General features: G+C 51.4%; 2 protein-coding genes and 1 long non-coding RNA gene across 5 annotated transcripts in view; 1 reads left to right on the forward strand and 2 right to left on the reverse strand.

Moving 5' to 3' along the window:
* Positions 1-2,885: 2,885 nt before the first annotated feature.
* LOC310705410 overlaps positions 2,886-21,216 on the reverse strand; it is a 222,745-nt gene continuing 204,414 nt past the window's right edge. The window contains exon 2 of the long non-coding RNA XR_014525249.1: positions 2,886-3,163. This is a non-coding gene — a long non-coding RNA (uncharacterized lncRNA). The remainder of the gene's footprint in view (positions 3,164-21,216) is intronic.
* Positions 11,437-21,216, forward strand: part of LOC310705377 (uncharacterized protein) — a 224,410-nt gene continuing 214,630 nt past the window's right edge. For 2 of the 3 annotated variants that reach the window (XR_014525226.1, XR_014525227.1), the window contains exon 1: positions 11,437-11,497. The gene's annotated coding sequence lies outside the window, so the exon portion shown is untranslated. Of the gene's footprint in view, positions 11,498-11,662; positions 11,790-21,216 lie in introns of all 3 variants that reach the window. The other variant, XR_014525228.1, reaches the window with a different exon arrangement.
* Positions 15,725-20,816, reverse strand: LOC310705799 (uncharacterized protein; the record flags this gene model as incomplete). The annotated part of the gene is made up of 3 exons (XM_083500620.1): positions 15,725-16,208; positions 17,113-17,897; positions 20,771-20,816. 3 exons carry the CDS (start codon positions 20,814-20,816, stop codon positions 16,170-16,172), a joined length of 870 nt encoding a protein of 289 aa, XP_083356746.1. The 3' UTR covers positions 15,725-16,169.

The raw sequence follows: 21,216 nt of genomic DNA on the forward strand, positions 1-21,216 counted from the left end.
ATTTAGAAGGGGTTGAAGGAAGTCCTGGGCTGTGACAGCCAAAAATGTGTTACGTTGTGTTGGAAAATCTGTGTAAAATTTAATAAAAAATATTAAAAAAAAAAATGACCTTAACAGATTGGAGAACTGGGCACAAGCTAACCAGGTGAATTTCAACAGGGACAAATGTATTATAAGGTTGTGGACTTAGGCAGGAAGAACCAGATGCACAAATATAGGATGGGGGAGACCTGGCTTACTAGCAGTGCATTTGCAAAGGATCTAGGGGTCTTGGTGGACCTCAAGCTCAAGATGAGTCCACACTGTGATGCAGCAGCAAAAAGGTGATGCTGTTCTAGGCTGCATCCACAAAAGTCTAGCGTCCAGATCAAGAGAAGTCATAGTCCTGCTCTCTTCTGCCTTGGGTAGACCACACCTGGAAACGGTGTCCACAGTTTAATAAGAAGTATGTGGACAAGCTGGAAGGTGTGCAGAGGAGGGTGACCAGGATGATCAAGGGTCTGGAAGGTAAGCCGTATGAGGAGCGGTTGAAGGAGCTGGGTATGATCAGCCTGGAAAAGAGGAGACTGAGAGGAGATACGATAGCCATCTTCAAATATCTCAAGGGTTGTCCCATGGAAGAGGGAACAACCTTGTTTTCTCCTGCTCTGGAGGGTAGGACTCAAAACAGTGGCTTCAAGTATCAAGAAAGGAGATTCCAACTAAATGTTCGAAAAAGCTTTCTGACAGTAAGAGCTGTTTGGCAGTGGAACGGTCTCTCTTGGGAGAAGGTGGACTCTCCTTCCTTGGAGGTTTTGAAGCAGAGGTTGGATGGCCCTCTGTCCTGCTGAGATTCCTGCATTGCAGGGGGTTGGACTAGATGACTCTTGGAGTCCCTTACAGCCCTGTGATTCAGTTTCTGGATCTCTTGTGTTATGTACTGAGTTGAATAGGATCCAAAATGCAGCAGTCTGGGGGCCACTAGGGGGCGCATTGGAAGATGGCCGACAATACCATCTCTCCGACCCACACGGGGAAATTAAGAGGCTGTTATGGGAGTAGGCAGCCTCCCTTGTTGCCCCAAGGAAATGGGGAACACTGCCCTTGCCTGCTGTGCCCATAAATCACCCCTTAATTCGAAAGAAGGGGGTGAGGGCCCTAGGCAGAATGCCCCTGTGTGGACCTCGGCTCTCCTGGACGCTGTCTCTGATTGCGCACTAGTTGCAGCAATTCGGAATAATTAATTACAAAAGAAGCAAATGCACATATTTCAAGTGAAGAAGGGGAGTGAAGTCTGCTAATTTACGGTATTTTTCGCTCTATAAGACCCACCAGACCACAAGACGCACTTAGATTTTGGAGGAGGAAAACAAGAAAAAAAATATTCTGGATCTCAGAAGCCAGAACAGCAAGAGGGATCGCTGTGAAGTGAAAGCAGCAATCCCTCTTGCTGTTCTGGCTTCAGGGATAGCTGTGCAGCCTGCATTCGCTCCATAAGACGCACACACATTTCCCCTTACTTTTTAGGAAGGAAAAAGTGAGTCTTATAGAGCAAACAATACGGTAAGTGACCTCTGTGAAAGAAGACAACGAGCTGGAGAAACAGGAATATTTTACGATGAAGATACACTAAAGGCGGGGTATGTTGACAACGGGGCTGAATGGGGGGGGACCTTTTTTACTTTCCTTCTATGTGATTTACAAGAACCCCTCCTCATTAGAACCGTCGGTTGAACTGACCCAAGCAGGATGATTAAGGTCTGTGTGGAGATAAACTTTAACCAAAAGTATGCTTTATGGAGACCGAGAAGCAATAAGAGCTTTTGGGAATGGCGCAGCAATTAATTCGAAGTCACCATCTTGCCAAAGGATTTATAGCCGGGAGGAAGAGTTGACTTGTTTTCAGACTGCATTCCTAGTGAATCTCCTCAGAGGTTTTGAGAAAGGAGGCAGATTGGTGAAGATTAATGACGCTAAGACTGTTTTGATGTATGGAAGTGATGTTATATGGAAAACGTCTGGATATGGCTACTGGATTAAAAATATATATATCCACGCAGGATTACAAACTGTTCTAACCAGCTTGCGGAGACTATCAGAGGTCACAAAGAGAAAGGAAAAATATATGGAAATAACAAGAGATGTGGAAAAATAATAAGAAAGGACTGGATAGTACTGTGAACATCGTAAGGTTAGATTTGTGGACATTAAAACAGCAGTAAGAAGCAAGAAGTTGATTGGATCCCTTCGGAACTTGAAATATGGGTATCCCCAACAAAAATTTTAAATTCGGCTGTGTAATTTGGAATTTATGTAATTTGGTTTGATTTGATGTGATTGGTCGGTTAATTAAAAATTATTCTTAAAAAACAAAAACAAAATGCAGCAGTCTGATTGGTCCGCAGGAGCCACCCAATTCAACTCCAGGTGGAAGTGAATCAGCAACCTGATTGGTCTGCAGGAGAATCCTGGAATTAGCCAATCACATGCAACCCATTGTGTAAATAATGTATATAAAGCAGATACTTTGGGGGAACTTTCATTCCTCACTATTATGAGCTGAATAAAGAGCATGAAATCCACACACGACTCCGAGCATATTTCATCTTGGCTCTTGCAAAGCCAACCTGCTCTGCTAGTAACTAGACACATGGGCCTCAGTGCAAGGACGGCTGTCGTAACTTGTGTGTTGCACGAACTCTTTAGGCGGCATGGCGTTGGTCGCCGGGCTGGGGAGTGGGCTGAAACAGTCGATTGGGCAGCGGTCCCTCTTAATGGATGCCACGTGGCTGTTGCATCAAAGTGTCGGCTCCCCTGACATACCTCCTGTTACGGGAACATCCCCCAGGCTCACTTGGATTGTCAAACAAAGACACCAGTCAAGAGTATTGGAGCAAAACAGCAGCCACTTGGCCTGATCTTTATTGTTGCAATAAGACTTCAAACCACCGCATGGAAGAAGCAGGAAGAAGCACTGGACAAAGGAAGGCTCCTCTTCTTCCCTGGGGGGGTTGGCGAGACCAGCAGGAGGTGGCCACTTCTCCCTGGGGGTGTCTCAGTGGGACCGACGGGCCAGCGCATGAGCCACCACCCCAACCAGCTTGTGGAAGGCATGGTGGTAAGCAGGGCTGAATTCCTTCCCAAAGTCGGCGGCCAGGAGGGTGATGAGGACTTTGCCCTGGTGCTAGAAGAGAAAAGAGAGGGTGACTCCTTTTGCCAGGGGGCCCATGTGTGGGTCGCCCTCTATCCACAACAGATCCCACAACAGATTCAACAGACTGAGGTTGAATGCTGACAAGACAGATGTACTGTTCTTGGGGGACAGGGAACGGGCAGGTGTGGGGGGATCCCTGGTCCTGAATGGGGCAGCTGTGCCTCTGTTGGACCAGGTGCGCATCCTGGGAGTCATTTTGGACTCACAGCTGTCCATGGAGGCGCAGGTTAATTCTGTGTCCAGGGCGGCTGTCTACCAGCTCCATCTGGTATGCAGGATGAGACCCTCCCTGACTGTCTGGCCAGAGTGGTGCATGCTCTACTTATCTCTCAACTTGGACTACCGCAATGCACTATATGTGGGGCTACCTTTGAAAGTGACGCGGAAACTGCAGTTATCCAGAATGCGGCAGCTACACTGGTGACTGGGAGGGGCTGCTAAGACCACCGAGCACAATTCAAAGTTTTGGTGTTGACCTTGAAAGCCCTAAAAGGCCTCAGCCCTGCGTACCCACAGGAGCATCTCCACCCCCATTGTTTAGCTCAGACCCTGAGGTCCAGATCCTGGGGCCCATATTTCGAATGAAGCTCTTGCTCAGGGATGGGGAACCGGAGGTCTTCCAGATGTGGTCTGACTCTGCTTCCCATTGGCAGGCAGTGGGCTCCCAATCCCTGCCCTTGTTTAACCTCCCCGTCTTCCTACCCCTGCCGCTTCCAACTCTCCCTCTGCTGTTCTCTCCCCACGCTGTCAAACCTGAATGTTAGCTCCCTGGGACAGAGTCATGTCCTACATTCCAAGGGCCCTCAGTTGATAAATGGTGAAGTAATAATCATCATCTGTAAGTGCACTTAATTATCCTTAATTGACTCAATTATCCTCAAGAGATAAGCCATTGAAACTCTGGCCCCCATAACCAGCAACTCAGCCTCACTAGCGCGGACTGCAGAGGGTGAACATGAAACCCCTAGGGGTTGTTTGTATAAATATATAATATACAGCCCCACTGCAAACACTGCCAATCTCCCAGCGCCCCCCCCTCACATTCCACCAAATTTAATCCTCAGTTTTACATACAACCAGCTCATTAAGAAATATGCAGAATCCATTTCTCTTCTTTTGCGTCTCAGAAGCCGTCAAGATGCTGCACAATGTGGTCCCTCCTGTCCCTTTCCCTCTTCTTATTTCCACCTTCAGGCTCCAAGGAGGTGGGCTGAGGTAATCTCCACAAAATCCTGGTCTCCTCTCCTTCCTCCCCCCTAAACTCATAAATCTTCCTGCTTAGCAGACAGTCGATCCAGTTGTCACCCCTCTTTTCTTCTTTGCTGCTTTTATTTCTCATGAGGAAGTCCCAAGGGGGGGGTCAAAATCCCTCAAAAGTCCCTCAAGGTTGTTCCTCTCCATCTTCTTTCAGGCAAAGTCCTTAGTTCTAAAACTAATCCATCGCAAAGAGGCAAATTTAAAGTCCGCTCCTCCCGAAATCTTTGCATTCCTTGCTTCAGGGGAAGGGAGATGACGCAGATCCCGAAAAAGCCCCATAACTTAAAAGATTCCCTCCCCTCCTTGCCCCGTTCAAGCAAAGCAGAAATCAGCCTCTTTCCACACAGATGCTCTTCTCCTGCAGCAGAAATCAGGATCCCTTTGAAGGGGGCGTGTGACTCTTCGCTTGCCAATTGTGTCCCAATTCAAAGCTGTTCCCCGCCCTCCCCACGGGAGTTGGCCAGGGCTGTTCGGGGACAGTTTGAAATCATTTGCTGAAGGAGCCAGGCAGCTTTCTGGGCCAGCGAATGGCCTGAGGGCGCAAGGAAGGCGCTTGCTCTGCGCCCGAGGACACCTGGCTGGCAGTCAGAAGGACAAAAGCCACAGGGGGAGCGGCTGCTTCCAAGCCTGGGACTGGGGGAGAACCTCGCCTCTGCTTCGTCTGGGAGACAGGGTTTTCCATCCCGGCTCACAACCCCCCCCCAAAAAAAAATTACTGGGCGAGCGCGGGTCGTGCCCTTTCTATACCCTCGGAAGATTAGGGGAGACCTGCCCCTTTCCCCCCACAGACCTCCACCTGGGACCCCCAAAGGGCGACTTGCTGGGTTCGCTGCCCCTCTGGTGTTTTATTTTGGATCGCTTTGTTTGATGATTCAATGAAGGTGGTAAACTCCTTTGATGTTATTATGGGTGTGAAATATGTAGTCAGGGGTGTTTATTGGGTTGTGTTACGGAAGGGGGGGCATGTCTTCTTCATCTTCTTCTTCTTCGCTACAATATATCCATTTATTTCCATCTGCCAAGCCCTTCCTCCGGGCGATGCCAAGTGACAGACTATGCAAACATGGGCCATTGTCTTCTCAGGATGTGCTTACCTGCGCATATCTCCAGCTCTCTGCATATTCCCCCCTCCCTCCTCCATCCAGCTCTCTGCATATTCCCCCCTCCCTCCTCCATATGTTAATCTGTGTAACCCAACCTCTTAATGTATTCATGATGTAAATGGGATGTATTTTGCACTGTATTCTGGGATATGGAGGGAAATTTCAAAAGTTCATGTCACCCCTTTCTCGCTGTTCAATCTCGCCTTGAACCTGTTGCGCAATAAACTTGGATCTTCTGCAGTTTGCTCCTGTCTCCGGCTGAGCTCATTTTCCTCCGCAGGGACCCGCGGACTTAGTCCGACGAGCTGGGTGGCAGAGTAACCCCGCACCCAGATTTTTCCGTAACAGGTTGTCTTTGTTTTTATTTGATTATGTGTTTTGTGTTTTTATATCGTAATTTCATCCTGTGAACCCCCAGATTTAATGAACAAATAAATGGATAAAACGAAATGAATTCCCCCCTCTCCCTGCCGATTCGGAGGCAGCTCCATCTGCGATACCCATCTGGAAAGAGGCAGAGAGGGGCATTGCGGGGGGAGAGTGGCCCTTGGGGGTCTCTCTGGGTGGCCCCTGTTGGTACCCCACCCCTTATTCCGGGGGATGGAATCCAGAGCAGGGGAAGGGTCCGCATCCCCCTCTGAGTCTCTCACCCCCAATTTCTCCAGAGTAGGAAGAACAGAGGGGGCAACAGAACAGGAGCAAATACCAAGAAATGGGTGGGGAGACAACCAATGAGACCAGGGGGGCCCCTGGGAGCATCGGGGGGGGACCTTGCCAGGAATTTTAGGGATAAAAGATTTGGGGACACAGCAGAGGTCTCTGGCTCTGAAAAGCACTGCAGCTTTTTTGGGGGTGACAAAATGCCATAGCACCCAAAACCCCCCACTGGTGCTTAATGATTCCTCTTGAGTGACAGAGAAGACCCCCCTTTCCACACACCCCTAACTAACCCCCAACCCCCACGCCTGTCCCCTCCCTCTATCCCAGAGAAGGAGACACAGGAAGCCAGGTCAGATTGCAGAGGGAGGATTTATTAGAGGGTCAAGCGTCACATGGGGGCTGGAAGGTGAGACCAGCAGGAGGAGGCCACTTCTCCCTGGGGGGTGTCTCAGTGGGACCGGCAGGCCAGCGCATGAGCCACCACCCTGAAAAGCTTGTGGAAGGCATGGTGGCAAGCAGGGGTGAATTCCTGTCCAAAGGGGGGGGGGTGATGAAGACTTTGACAGGAGCTGGAAGAGAAAAGAGGGGGTGACTCCTTCTGCCAGGGGGCAGATCCCACAGCAGATTCAACAGATTGAGGCTGAATCCTGACAAGACAAAAGTACTGTTTTGGGGGGGCAGGAGTCAGGCCGGTGTGGGGGACTCCCTGGTCCTAAACGGGGTAACTGTGCCCCTGAAGGATTAGGGGCACAGCCTGGGAGTCATTTTGGACTCACATCTGTCCATGGAGGCACAAGTCATTTCTGTGTCCAGGGCAGCTGTCTCCCAGCTCCATCTGGTCCACAGGATGAGACCCCACCCCCAGCTTGTCTCGCCAAAGTGGTGCATGCTCTGGTTATCTCCCGCTTGGACTACTGCAATGCACTCTATGTGGGGCTACCTTTGAAAGCGACCCTTTTGGTGGTTCCCTCACTGTGAGAGGTGAGGTTACAGGGAACCAGGCAGAGGGCCTTCTCGGTTGTGGCACCCGTGCCGTGGAACACCCTCCCACCAGATGTCAAGGAAATCAACAACTGAAATCTGAATGTAACCTAGTAACAGGAAATGTCTAATGTCTTTCAATGTTTTATGTCCTGTAAGCCACCCGGAGTGACACACACACACACACACACACACACACACACACACACACACACCACCCCCCAGCCCACCCCCAGGCAGCCCCTTGGGGCGGGGGAGCAGCCTCACCCAGATGTTGAGGGGGTCCACGTGGAGCTTGTCGCAGAGCAGTTCACGCAGCTCGGAAAAAGCCTCCTTGACCTTGTGCAAAGAGAGCTGGAGAGGTTCCTAATGAGAGGGGAGGGTCATAGAGGTCCCCAAACTTAGAGATCCTACCCTCGAGCCAGGGGAAGACGATCAACAAGCTGGAGAGAAGGAAGGAAGGAAGGAAGGAAGGAAGGAAGGAAGGAAGGAAGGAAGGAAGGAAGGATAAAAAGAGAGGCATGGATGGTTATTATGCAGGTGGAAAGAGGAGTTTCTGCCCAACCTGCCTAGAGAGTCAACCACCCCTGGACTTACCAGGCAAGGGTATCCCCACCCATGGCGGGCACGTCGACTGTCATCATGACGGTTTCCATGATGGCTGGCTGTGGGCTGGGAGCTTCTCTCAGCTGCTGGAGAAAACCTTCTGGGCTGAGCTGGAGCTTCTTCCAGGGCTGGAGCCTTTTATACCCTGGGCCAAAGCTCCTCCTCCCAGATTTACAGAAGATGGTTTCTGATTTGATCAAAGAATGCTGTGATTTTCCTTAAGACATCCCTGTTTTCCTCTGAGAAATCCTGGAGGGTACGGAGTAATGCCACCCCTGTGCCAAGGAAATAAGCAAGTATAAAGGCTTTAGAAGACATCTGAAGGCAGCCCCAAAGGAGCGTCTCCACCCCCATCGCTTGGCCTGGACACTGAGGTCCTCCTCCTCCGGTGATTCAGTTACAGGGTACCAGGCAAAGGGCCTTCTTAGCAGTGGCTCCCTCCCTGTGGAAAGACATCAGATGTCAACCTGGGTGGCCTGAAAGACGTTCTAGACACATTCATGGAGGAGAAGCTCTGATGGTTCCTAGTCTGACTGCCTCTGTTCTCCCTCCACCATCAGAAGCAGCGATGCTTCTGAATCGCATGTGTGTATTTGCCTTGACTGATTCAGAGGACATTTCAAGGGGCGCAGAATCATCTTTCTCCTGAGAAACGCCTGCTTGTGACCTCAACTTTTCTGGTTGTATGACTTTGGGTCACATTAGAAGTCCTCAATTATTTCTTTACTCCTGCCCCTTTTTGTACACCTGTTCTGCTTCAAAGCCCATATTTTGAACAAAGCTTTTGTTCAGGGATGGGGAACCAGAGGTCTTCCGAATGTGGTCTGACTCCGCTTCCCATCCCCACTGCCAGCTGACAGTCCATAGGCTCTCAATCCCTGCCCTTGTTTAACCTCCCTGTTTTCCTACCCCTGCCGCTTCCAACTCTCCCTCTGCTGTTCTCTCCCCACGCTGTCAAACCTGAATGTGAGCTCCCTGGGACAGAATCCTGTCCTACATTCCAAGGGTCCTAAGTTGATAAATGGTGAAATAATAATCATCATCTGAAAGTGCAATTAATTATCCCCAATGGGCTCAATTATCTGATGTAAATCTCCTGGATATACTTTTGTATGACACAGTGGTGTACAAATATTTTTATAAATAAATATGAAATGTTTTTATAAATAAATATGAAATGTTTTTATAAATAAATATGAAATGTTTTTATAAATAAATATGAAATGTTTTTATAAATACACATGAATGAAGGAAATAAAGAAATGAGGAGAGCTGGGCTCCCGTTCCTCCCACTGGTCAACCAGATGTCCAACGGAAGCCCCCCCTCCCCCAGCCCCCCTCCCGTGCTTTGCTCTCCCCTCCCCCAGTCACAGGCACTCAGTGGCTCAGAGCATATCCCCTCAACTGTAACAGAACAAATGTGACATCTCATTTTTCCCTGCGTTTGCTTGGAAGTCATTTGGGGCCCCCTGCTCTCAGGCGATGTCGGAATGCGATTTCCCCTCAAAAAAAGCACATTGGGGGGGACCAGGGACCTTGTGTGGGTCACGTGATTCACTCAGGACTGTGGCCGCAGAAGATGGGGTCCCGCTTTCCCCCCATGTGGCATTTGACAGTGTGCCATGGGCTGGCTTAAAGGAGCCTGGTAGCCACTGTGCCCAAGGTCCACGGAAAGGTCTTCTTCTGCTGCTGTGAATGTAATATCTTATTCTGAAATATTCTTTTGAGTTTGGGGTGGGTGGCTTAGCCTGTATGATGCTGGAGCGAATCCCGTCTCATTCCTGGACCCAGCGAGGGTTGAAATCCTTTGCTGAAGGAGCCAGGCACCTTTCTGGGCCAGCAAATGGCCTGAGGGCGCAAGGAAGGCACTTGCTCTGTGCCAGAGGACACCTGGCTGGCAGTCAGAAGAACAAAAGTCACAGGGGGAGCGGCTGCTTCCAAGCCTGGGACTGGGGAGAACCTCGCCTCTGCTTCGTCTGGGAGAAAGGGATTTCCATCCCGGCTCACAAACCCCAAAAAGACAGGCAGTGGGCTCCCAATCCCTGCCCTTGTTTAACCTCCCTGTCTTCCTACCCCTGCAGCTTCCAACTCTCCCTCTGCTGTTCTCTCCCCACGCTGTTGATAAATGGTGAAATAATAATAATAGTAATAATCTGAAAGTCCAATTAATTATCCTCAATGGGCTCAATTATCCTCAAGTGATTGCAACTCTGTTTGCAATGCTTTCTTGGGCCCTGGCACAGATCAGGGCATGTGGCCAGGATTGCCCAGGGCCACCCCTGTCATTGGGAGAGAGGTGGCTGCTTCAGGGGCAGATGCTGGGCTGGAGGACACAGGGGTGAGGCATCGTAGGACAAACACAGCCTGCCACCCCCAAGCTGGCTTGCTGCCTTCAGGTGCAGGAGAGAACATTGTCCCATCTCCAGCACTGAAGAAAGAGATTGAGCTTCCAGCTGAATCATGGGAGCTGCAGTTTGTTAAGTATTGTGGCTCTTTGAGGGGGTAAACTACTCTTCCCAGAAGCCTTTGGGGAAATCATGTGCTTTCACTGTACGTTGAGTACAGAGCCTTAGAAGATTTGGGTTTCCCCATCCTTGCTGAGGGTGGGGACAAAACCCATCACCCTCATGCCCTGGCTGACCACCATCAGTGACAGAGCACTTTGCTAAATGGAGCTTGGTCCAATCGGACAGGGCAGTTTCAAATTTCCCAGGAACTCGCCCTAAAGCCCTGCCAGAGGTATCGATTTCTCTGTGATGGGAGTTACCTGTGAGTAAGACCCATCAAATTCAAGAAAACACCCCTCTAGCTGGACAAGCCGACAACTGCGCTGTTACTTGTTGTCCTTAAATCCCATTTATAAAATCGTGATTAACTTGGTTTTGATGAGTTCTGAGCTCAACAAACTTAGTTTGGATTCCACTGTATGTTCGTATCTGTCAAATGGGAATAATAGGGACTTCCTTTGAAGGACTGTGCTAGATTATTCATTGCTAACCATCAGGCAGCATTTCATGGCTTCACAGAGGTGCCTGATACATTGCCCCCGTTATGCTCCTGATGAGCTTTGCAAGTTGCAGCGCCATTAAAAAAGGCCATGCTAGTCCGCCATGACAAGTGCTGCTAGAGAAAGCAGCGATGGAAGGGGGTGTCCTTTGCGGAGTCTGAAGGATTCACCCAGCACACGCTTGAGCTCATGGGGAAAGAACACATCCCCCCCCCCCCCCCAGACTGTGGCTGAATACATTCCCAACAACCCAAAGGACGGCACCCAGCAGACAACTGAGCAGATCTCCCACTGAAGATTCATCCTTCCTACCAACCTTGGGGCTGTGTAGTCATGTAAAAGTGTCAGCGGTCTCTTAACAGAAATCTAAGCTCAAGAAACCTACGGCACCCGAGGTTATTTAGTGCAAGGAGCAGAAGTGATTTGCAGGTGATTTAAGTTTCTGCTGTTGATGCACCCATCATTCCTTAGCAAAAGCAAATCAAAACATTAGTGGAGTAACTGGTGCCTTGCAAGGCAGAAAAGACCCTCAACGAGAAATGCTGGAGGGTATGTGACCCTGGCTGCTGAAGATGGCTGGAAGGTCGTTTGTCCCGTCAGCTGGATGAGCTCATCTGCAGAGACAAGAGGGGCTTTCTGGGCCGTCTACAACTGAGGATCTGGGCTTGAGTTCCCCAACTGAAGCGGAAGGTAAGCCGGAGCAGTTGCTCTTTTGCTCAGCCTGTTAGCTATATCAACAGTCGGTCTATGAGCGTTTAGAAAAAGATGCTGCGATTACTGAGACCCAGTATAGGTTTCCCCAAAATAAGTCAGCCAGACCAATCTGATTTCTTTCTTTCTTTTTTCCCTTTTTAGACGGAGTTACAAACTTGGTGGATCAGGGGAATGCTGTGGACATAGTGTATCTTGAATTCAGTGAGGCTTTTGACAAAATCCCCCATGATATTCTAGCGAGGAAGGTGTTAAATGGAGGTTGAACAAGGTAACTATTTGGTGGATTGGTAGATGGTTGACTGACTGAACCCAAAGAGGACTCCTTAATGGTTCCTCATCAACCTGGGGAGAAGTGATAAGTGACGTGCGCAGTGTGCTGTCCTGGGTCTGTTGTTGTTTGACCTCTCTATAAAGGACTTGGATGAAGGAATTGAGGGGGTGCTCAACCAATTTGCAGATGACACCAAACTGGGAATGGTAGCTAAAGCAGCAGAAGACACAATCAGGATTCAAAATGACCTTAACAGTCAACCAAAAACTCTTTGGGATTAGAGGATTAGAGGAATAGACTTTTCGTTGGAGATTGAATGATAATTTATTAGATGATCAAGAAATATATGAAAAAGCACAAAAGACTTGAAAAGACTATTTTATGCATAATTGGAATGGAGAAATAAAAATCAATGTAATGTGGGGGAGACCTGGCTTACTAGCAGTACATGTGAAAAGGATCTAGGGGTCTTGATGGACGACAAGCTCAACATGAGTCCACAGTGTGATGCAGCAGCAAAAAAAGGGAATGCTATTCTAGTCTGCTTCCACAGAAGTCTAGTGTCCAGATCAAGGGAAGTCATAGTCCTGCTCTCTCCTGCCTTGGTCAGACCACACCTGGAACACTGCGCCCACTTCTGGCCACCACAGTTTAAGAAGGATGTGGACAAGCTGGAAGGTGTGTAGAGGAGGGAGACCAGGGTGATCAAGGGTCTGGAAGGCAAGCCGTATGAGGAGCGGTTGAAGGAGCTGGGTATGTTAAGCCTGGAGAAGAGGAGACGGAGAGGAGATATGAGAGCCATCTTCAAATATCTCAAGGGTTGTCCCATGGAGGAGGGAGCGTGCTTGTTTTCTCCTGCTCTGGAGGGCAGGACTTGAACCCATGGCTTCAAGTTGCAAGAAAGGAGATTCCGGCTGATCATTTGGAAAAGCTCTCTGACAGTAAGAACAGTTCAGCAGTGCAACAGACTCCGACAAGCAGAGGTGGACTCTCCTTCCTTGGAGGTTTTGAAGCAGAGTTTGGATAGCCAACTGCCAGGAATGCTTCAGCTGAGATTCCTGCGTTGCAGGGGGCTGGACTAGATGACCCCTGGAGTCCCTTACAGGTCTACGATTAAGTTTCTGGATCTTTTGGCTCTTGCAAAGCCAACCTGCTCTGCTAGTAACTCGGCACGTGCGACTCAGTCCAAGGACGGCTGTCGTAACTTGTGTGTTGCGCAAACACTGTGGGCTGCATGGCGTTGGCACCAGGCTGGGGAGTGGGCAGAAACACTCGATTGGGCAGCGGTCCCTCTTAATGGATGCCACGTGGCTGTTGCATCAAAGTGCAGGCTGCCCTGACATACCTCTCCATCTGGTGAAGATAGGGACATCCTATTCCATAAGAGAATATAAATCATGCCCTACCCATCTGACTGGGTTGCTGCAGCCACTCTCAGCGGCTTCCAACATATGCAAAAACACAATAAAACATTCAAAAACTTCCCTTTCCAGGGCTGCCTTCAGATGTCTTCTAAAGGTCGTATAGTTACTTGTTTCCTTGGCTCGGGGGTTGCATAACTCCATACCCTCCACCATTTCCCCGATGAAACAGGGATATCCTAAGGGAAAGTGGGACATTCCGGGATCAAATCAGAAACTGGGAAAGAGGGACGCTTGGAGGGCCTGCCTAGAATGTCATGCTTAGAACCAGGAGTAGCCTCTCGTTTATCGATCCTCGTTGTGTCCTAGTGAAATATACTCAGAGTCGCAAAGTGATTTCATGCTCTTTATTCAGCTCATAGTGGTGAGGAGGAATGAATGAAAGTCCCTTCACAGTATCTGCTTTATATACATTATTTACACAATGGGCTGCACATGATTGGCTAATTCCGGAATTCTACTGTAAGCCAATCAGGTTGTGGATTCACTTCTATCTGGAGCAGGATTGGGTGGTTCCTGCCAACCAATCATACTGCTGCATTGTTCTAGGACCACTCAGACTGCTGCATTCTCAATCCTATTGTTCTAGGACTAATCAGACTGCTGCAATTTGGATCCTATTGTTCTAGGACCAATCAGACTGCTTCAGTTTGGATCCTATTCAACTCAGTACATAACACCCCTCCCCTCTAAGTTCCAGCCCTGCCCGGGAGGTCGCATTCATAGTCCTCAAGGTATGCCGGCGGCCTACGTGTGCGTTGCGGCCTGGGGTGTTCCCTGGTCCGGGCTCCAGGTTCTGGCTCGTGTTCCAAGGATACTGGCTGTGATGGGGCTGTTTGGTCTGGTGCAACCGGCTCACTCAGTCGTGGTTCTGGTTCCGGTGTCCTTCCGGCCTCACGGGTCCTCTCTGTATTTACTGATTCTGCCTCTCCTGCTGGCCCCTCCTGCTCTATGGGCCTCACTGCCCCGCTGTTCCCTTAGGACTCCTCTGACCTGTCCTCCTCCTGGGTTTCTCCCAGGAATCGTCGCCGTATCTGGTCACAGTGGTGGCGCCAGCATTGCCCCCCATCCGTTAGCAACTCGTACGACACTGGGCCAGTGACCCTGGTGACTGTGGCGGGTACCCATGCTGGGCCTGCCCCAAAATTCTTTGCGTACACTGGGTCCTGGGCCTCGAAGGTCTGGGGGTTCCTGCCTTCCCCCACCACTACCTCATCCTGAGCTCTATCGGGGTGAAGGCGGTCCAATCTGATTGCAAGGCGCCGACCCATTAGTAGTTCAGCAGGGTTCCGGCCAGTCGTTGAGCTGGGGGTGCTGTGCTGTGCTAAAAGGAATGTGGCAAGGCGGTACTCCCAGTCCCCTTGTGTTATGCGGCGGAGGGTGTCCTTGGTGGTCCGCACCATGCGTTCTGCTTGGCCATTGGTGGCAGGGTGGAACGGCGTCGAACGGATGTGGCGGATGGCGTTCTGTGCTGTGAAGGTTTGGAATTCTCCTGACGTAAATGCAGTCCCGTTGTCAGAGACGAGAGTGTCAGGGAGCCCGTGGGTTGCAAACAGCCTGCTTAGTACCCGGATGGCTGCGGATGTGGAAGTGGACGGTACCAGTGCAACTTCCAGCCATTTGGTGTAGGAGTCCACCACTATGAAGAATGTTTTCCCCTGAAAGGGGCCAGCGAAATCCACATGCAGGCGTGACCATGGTGCTCGGGCGGACTCCCAGGACTGGACTGGGGCCCTTGGGGGATCTGGGCGGGATTCTTGGCAGGCCTGGCAGTGTTTGACCCAGGCCTCTATCTCTCCATCGATCCCCGGCCACCACACATAACTCCTGGCAAGGGCCTTCATTCTTACTACCCCTGGATGTGCCTCGTGTAGGGCTGTGAGGACCCTTTTGCGGAGGGGCTGGGGAACAACGACCCTGCTTCCCCATAACAGGCACCCCTTGTGGGCCGACAGTTCATGTTTGCGGGTTGTGTAGCCAGCGAATTCTGGCCCGGGGCTGCTGCTGGGCCATCCCCTCCACACCCAATCCAGGACCCGGGAGATGACCCTATCTTTCTTGGAATGGTGTGCAACTTCTTGTGCCTGAATGGGGCGGTCGGGAAGCAGCTCCAGGGTCATAACCTCTTGTGCAGGTGCTGGGTCGGGGCCTGTTTCCGGCAGTGGTAGCCTGCTGAGGGCGTCCGCATGGCCCATCGCCTTCCCAGGTCGGTGAATCAGTGCATACTGGTAGCTGGCAAGGAAAATTGACCACCTGAGGACGCGAGGAGACAGCACTTGGGGGGTCTGCTTTTTGGGGGCAAACAAGCCAAGCAACGGCTTGTGGTCAGTCACCACGGTGAAGGGCCGCCCGTACAAGAAATCATAGAATTTTTTTACTCCCTTCACGATTGCCAGACCCTCCTTATCGATTTGCGAATAGTTCCGCTCGGTTGCGTTGAGTGTCTGTGAAAAGTACGCCACCGGTACCTCTCTTCCATCCAGGAGTTGGTGCCCCAGGACAGCGCCAATGCCATAGGGTGAGGCGTCGCATGCTAGCACCACCGGCAGCCTCTTGTCGAAGTGTGCCAAGACAGAGTTTGAGACAAGCAAGTCCTTGACTGCCTGGAATGCGGCCTCCTGGCGCTGGCCCCACACCCAAGGGGCCCGCTTGTCCAGGAGTCTGTGTAGGGGCTCCGCTACCGCCGCCTTGTGGGGAAGGAAGGAATGGTAAAAGTTCAATAGTCCCAAGAAGGCCTGAAGTTCAGTCTTGCTCTTGGGTGCTGGGGCATCACAAATGGCCCGTACCTTGTCCCCAGTCGGGTGGACCCCTTCTGCGTCCACCATAAATCCCAGAAAATCCACCTGAGGCACTCCTAGTAGACATTTTTCCCGCTTCACCTTGAGACCCGCCGTCTGGAAACGGTGCAGAACTGTGCGGAGGCGGTCCTCAAACTCCTCTGGTGTGGGCCCGGCAATCAACACATCATCGAAGAAGGGGGTGACGCCAGGAATCCCTTTAAGGAGAGAGTCCATTAGATTCTGGAATATGCCTGGTGCCACGCTGACCCCGAATTGCAGCCGCTTTACCCTGAACGCTCCTCTGTGCGTCACAATCGTCTGTGCCTCTGCTGTGGCCTCATCTACTGGCAGCTGTTGATATGCTTGGGCCAAGTCCAGCTTGCCAAAAATTTTCGACCCAGCCAGGGTGGCAAGGACATGGCTGACCACTGGCACTGGGTATGCGTGGGCCGTGAGGGCCTTGTTTATGGTACATTTGTAGTCTGCGCAGATGCGGACCGAACCATTAGGCTTGACGGGTGTGACGATTGGGGTTTCCCAGGGGGCATTGGGCACCGGCTCCAGCACTCCTTGCTCCACGAGTCGGTCCAATTCCTCGTCTATACGGGGTTTCAAGGCGAACGGGACCCGGCGGGCCTTGAGCCTGACCGGTCGTACTGCGGGGTCAAGCTGTAGAGCAATGGGGGGGGGGGCCGTATACTGTCCCAATTTCCCATCGAAAACCCCTGGAAATTCCTTGCATATGGCATCCACGTCCACTTGTAAGCTAGTGTGGTTCACCCCAGTGACAGCTAGCCCCAATGGTCCAAACCATGCCAATCCCAGTAAGCTAATGTAGGGGCCCTTGACCACAAGCAAGTCCAGTTGCCGCGTCCGCCCTCGGTATTGCACCCTGAAGGTCCCCACCCCCATTGTGGGGACCTTACGTTTCTGGAAGTCCCGTAGGGTGAATGGGGCCGGCCTGAGTTTGGGACCCCCAGTAGGACACAGTTTCCTTAAGGTCCTTGCCGAGATTATGGATAGAGTTGAACCCGTGTCAAGCTCCATGCGGCATGGGGCCCCCTCTATCTGTACCTCTACATAAATTTTCTCTACGTTGGGGTGGGGCAACTGGTATACCTGGCAGTCCGTGAGCTCTGTCGAGTTGCCTTGGTGCGTTGGGCCCCGGGACCTGGGGCTCTTGGGTTGGTCATCTGATGCCTGGTGTCGGGTGGGCCGAGCCCGACACACCCGGGCGATGTGTCCCAATTTTCTGCACTGCCTGCACTCTGCGTTGCGGAAACGGCAGGTCCTCCTCTCGTGACTCTCCCCGCAGCTTGCGCAGTTTCCTCCTTCTCGTCGAGGCAGCTGTGGTCTGTGCGCTGCTTGAGTGCGCTGCTGTACTCGGTGCACCTCCTCCCTGTCGGATCCTGAGTCGTCGGTGAGGTCTTCGTGGTGGACCCTCGGTTGGGATGGCAGGCTCGGCCGTGCCTCTTGCGTCGACCTCTCGGCAGCTTCCGTTGCCAGGGCCTCCTCCAGAGCGACCTGGAACGTTAGGTCCTTCTTAGCGTAGAGGCGTCGTTGCAGCTTCTCATCCTTCAGGCCACCGACGAGGCGGTCACGAAGCATGTTCTCCAGCTCTGAGAAGTTGCAGAACTGGGCGGCTTGGCGGAGAGAGGTCACAAACCCAGTTATGGTTTCCCCAGGGGCTTGTCGCTTTGCGTAGAAGGCATTTCGACGAGCCACCACTGAGGGCTGCGGCGAAAAGTGCCCCTTCAGCTGTTCCATTATTGTTTTGTATGGAACAGTAGCGACGTCTTCAGGCGCAAGGAGAGCTCGGGCGATTTCAAACGTCTCCTCTCCGCAGACGCTGAAGAATATCGCCCTCTTCTTGGCGTCTTCTTCGTCAGTGACCCCTTTGGCTTCTAGGAGGAAGGTGAAACGGGAGGCATACGCTTCCCAGTCTCCAGATGCTGGGTTGAATGGCGAGAAGCTGCTGTTGGCTGCCATTCTGAGTTCCTTGTGTCCCGGAGCTGAAGCCTGGATCCACGGTGCGAGGCAGCGTTGCGGCAGGTGGCGGTGCTGCGGTGCTGTGTGTGGCAGTCAGCTCAGCGGGATCCCATCCTCGTCGCCAGTGAAATATACTGAGTCGCAAAGTGATTTCATGCTCTTTATTCAGCTCATAGTGGTGAGGAGGAATGAATGAAAGTCCCTTCACAGTATCTGCTTTATATACATTATTTACACAATGGGCTGCACATGATTGGCTAATTCCGGAATTCTACTGTAAGCCAATCAGGTTGTGGATTCACTTCTATCTGGAGCAGGATTGGGTGGTTCCTGCCAACCAATCATACTGCTGCATTGTTCTAGGACCACTCAGACTGCTGCATTCTCAATCCTATTGTTCTAGGACTAATCAGACTGCTGCAATTTGGATCCTATTGTTCTAGGACCAATCAGACTGCTTCAGTTTGGATCCTATTCAACTCAGTACATAACACCTAGTAATCTGCGGAGGAGTTTGGGATAGGGGTCTTCTTGTCCCATTGAATCCCCACAAAGACCCTGGGAGGTGGCCAGGCCAAACCAGAGGTGAGCTTTTGGGCAGGGGTTCGAGCGCAAGTCTCCTTGGCCCTTTATCCTGCACCCGACGACAGCTGCCTCTCCTTCAACACTCCCCAAGTCCATGGCACATATTGGGCTGCTTCTGTTTTCAATGTGCATTTCGTGTTTTTACGTTGTGATTTTACCCTGTGAACCGCCTGAGACCTGTGGGTATAGGGTGGCCTACAAATTTGGATGATGATGATGATGATGATGATGATGATGATGATGATGTCCTATCATGGCGCCTTGTAGCTGCCTCTCCTCTCCACTCAGAGCTCCCCTTGCTTTCTTCACAGGGCTGGAACAGGAGCTGCTCAGGCATCCCTTTCTGGAAGGCTGTGGTTCACGGTCCCTGCTCCGGGATCCTGATCCTGCAGCCCCTTCTCTTCACCACCCATGGGCTCCCCCCTCTTCTCCTGGCTTGCTGCATGAGCTCCATATGCAGGGATGACCTTGCAGATCTGCCCAGCCTCCTGCTGAGTCAGGCCTGGCTCCCCTTGATAGCTCCGGCTGCAAGCGGCCGACCTGTTGCTCAGGAGGAGGTGAAAATGACTCTGCTGCAGATCACCCAAGCAGCAGCGATTCCGACACAGCAAAAATATACTTTCGCCAAGCGAGCATTGGAATTAAAGGAGCATAACTCAGTCTGCAGGAGCATCACTGGTTGTTGGCAAGACTCGTTTGACAACAGAGAGAAAATGAACCTTTCATGTCCTCAGGCCAGTGGAACTCTATGCCACTGGAGATTCAAGGGGCACCTTCCATGCAAAGCTGTAGCTGCCTGCTGAAAACATTTATATTCCTCCCAGATTGTGCAGGCAATTAAGAACGCATCGTTTGCAAATGGTTAATTGATGTCTGTTGTTCACTTTTTCAAAGGTTAAACAGGTATTATGTCTTTACTGATGTAAATCTCCTGGATATACTTTTGTATGACACAGTGGTGTACAAATATTTTTATAAATAAATATGAAATGTTTTTATAAATAAATATGAAATGCTTTTATAAATACACATGAATGAAGGAAATAAAGAAATGAGGAGAGCTGGGCTCCCGTTCCTCCCACTGGCCAACCAGATGTCCAACAGAAGCCCCCCCTCCCCCAGCCCCCCTCCCGTGCTTTGCTCTCCCCTCCCCCAGTCACAGGCACTCAGTGGCTCAGAGCATATCCCCTCAACTGTGCCAGAATAAATGTGACATCTCATTTTTCCCTGCGTTTTCTTGGAAGTCATTTGGGTCCCCCTGCTCTCAGGCGATGTCGGAATGCGATTTCCCCTCAAAAAAAGCACATTGGGGGGCCAGGGACCTTGTGTGGGTCAGGTGATTCACGCAGGAGTGTGGCCCCAGAAAATGGGGTCCCGCTTTCCCCCCATGTGGCATTTGACAGTGTGCCATGGGCTGGCTTAAAGGAGCCTGGTAGCCACTGTGCCCAAGGTCCACGGAAAGGTCGTCTTCTGCTGCTGTGAATGTAATATCTTATTCTGAAATATTCTTTTGTGTTTGGGGTGGGTGGCTTAGCCAGTAGGATGCTGGAGCGAGTCCCTTCTCATTCCTGGACCCAGCGAAGGTTGAAATCCTTTGCTGAAGGAGCCAGGCAGCTTTCTGGGCCAGCGAATGGCCTGAGGGCGCAAGGAAGGCACTTGCTCTGCGCCCGAGGACACCTGGCTGGCAGTCAGAAGAACAAAAGCCACAGGGGGAACGGCTGCTTCCAAGCCTGGGACTGGGGGAGAACCTCGCCTCTGCTTTGTCTGGGAGACAGGGATTTTCATCAAGTTAATCAAGTTAATCATGGCCAATACAAATGGGATTTAAGGGCAACAAGTAACAGTGCAGTTCTCGGCGTGTCTAGCTAGAGGCAGTGGCGTAGCGTGGGTTGTCAGCACCCGGGGGAAAGGCAGGTAATTTGCGGCCCCTAACCCGGGGATTTACGCCCCCTAACCCATGGATTTGTGCCCCCTAACCCTAACCCCCAGATGTTGCGCCCGGTGCGGCCGGCCCCCCCTGCACCCCCCACGCTACGCCACTGGCTAGAGGGGTGTCTTCTTGAATTTGATGGGTCTTACTCACAGGTAACTCGCATCACAGAGAAATAGATACCTCTGGCAGGGTTTTAGGGCGAGTTCCTGGGAAATTTGAAACTGCCCTGTCAGATTGGACCAAGCTCCATTTAGCCCAGTGCTCTGTCACTGATGGTGGTCAGCCAGGGCATGAGGGTGATGGGTTTTGTCCCCATCCTCAGCAAGGATGGGGAAACCCAAATCTTCCCAGGCTCTGTACTCAACGTACAGTGAAAGCACATGATTTCCCCCAAAGACTGCTGGGAAGTGTAGTTTACCCACTCAAAGAGCCACAATACTTAACAAACTGCAGCTCCCGTGATTCAGCTGGAAGCTCAATCTCTTTCTTCAGTGCTGGAGATGGGACAATGTTCTCTCCTGCACCTGAAGGCAGCAAGCCAGCTTGGGGGTGGCAGGCTGTGTTTGTCCTACGATGCCTCACCACTGTGTCTTCCAGCCCAGCATCTGCCCCTGAAGCAGCCACCTCACTCCCAATGACAGGGGTGGCCCTGGGCAATCCTGGCCACATGCCCTGATCTGTGCCAGGGCCCAAGAAAGCATTGCAAACAGAGATGC

The sequence above is a fragment of the Podarcis liolepis genome (genome assembly GCF_965112155.1).
Source record: "Podarcis liolepis genome assembly, chromosome: 4".
Lineage (NCBI taxonomy): Eukaryota > Metazoa > Chordata > Lepidosauria > Squamata > Lacertidae > Podarcis > Podarcis liolepis.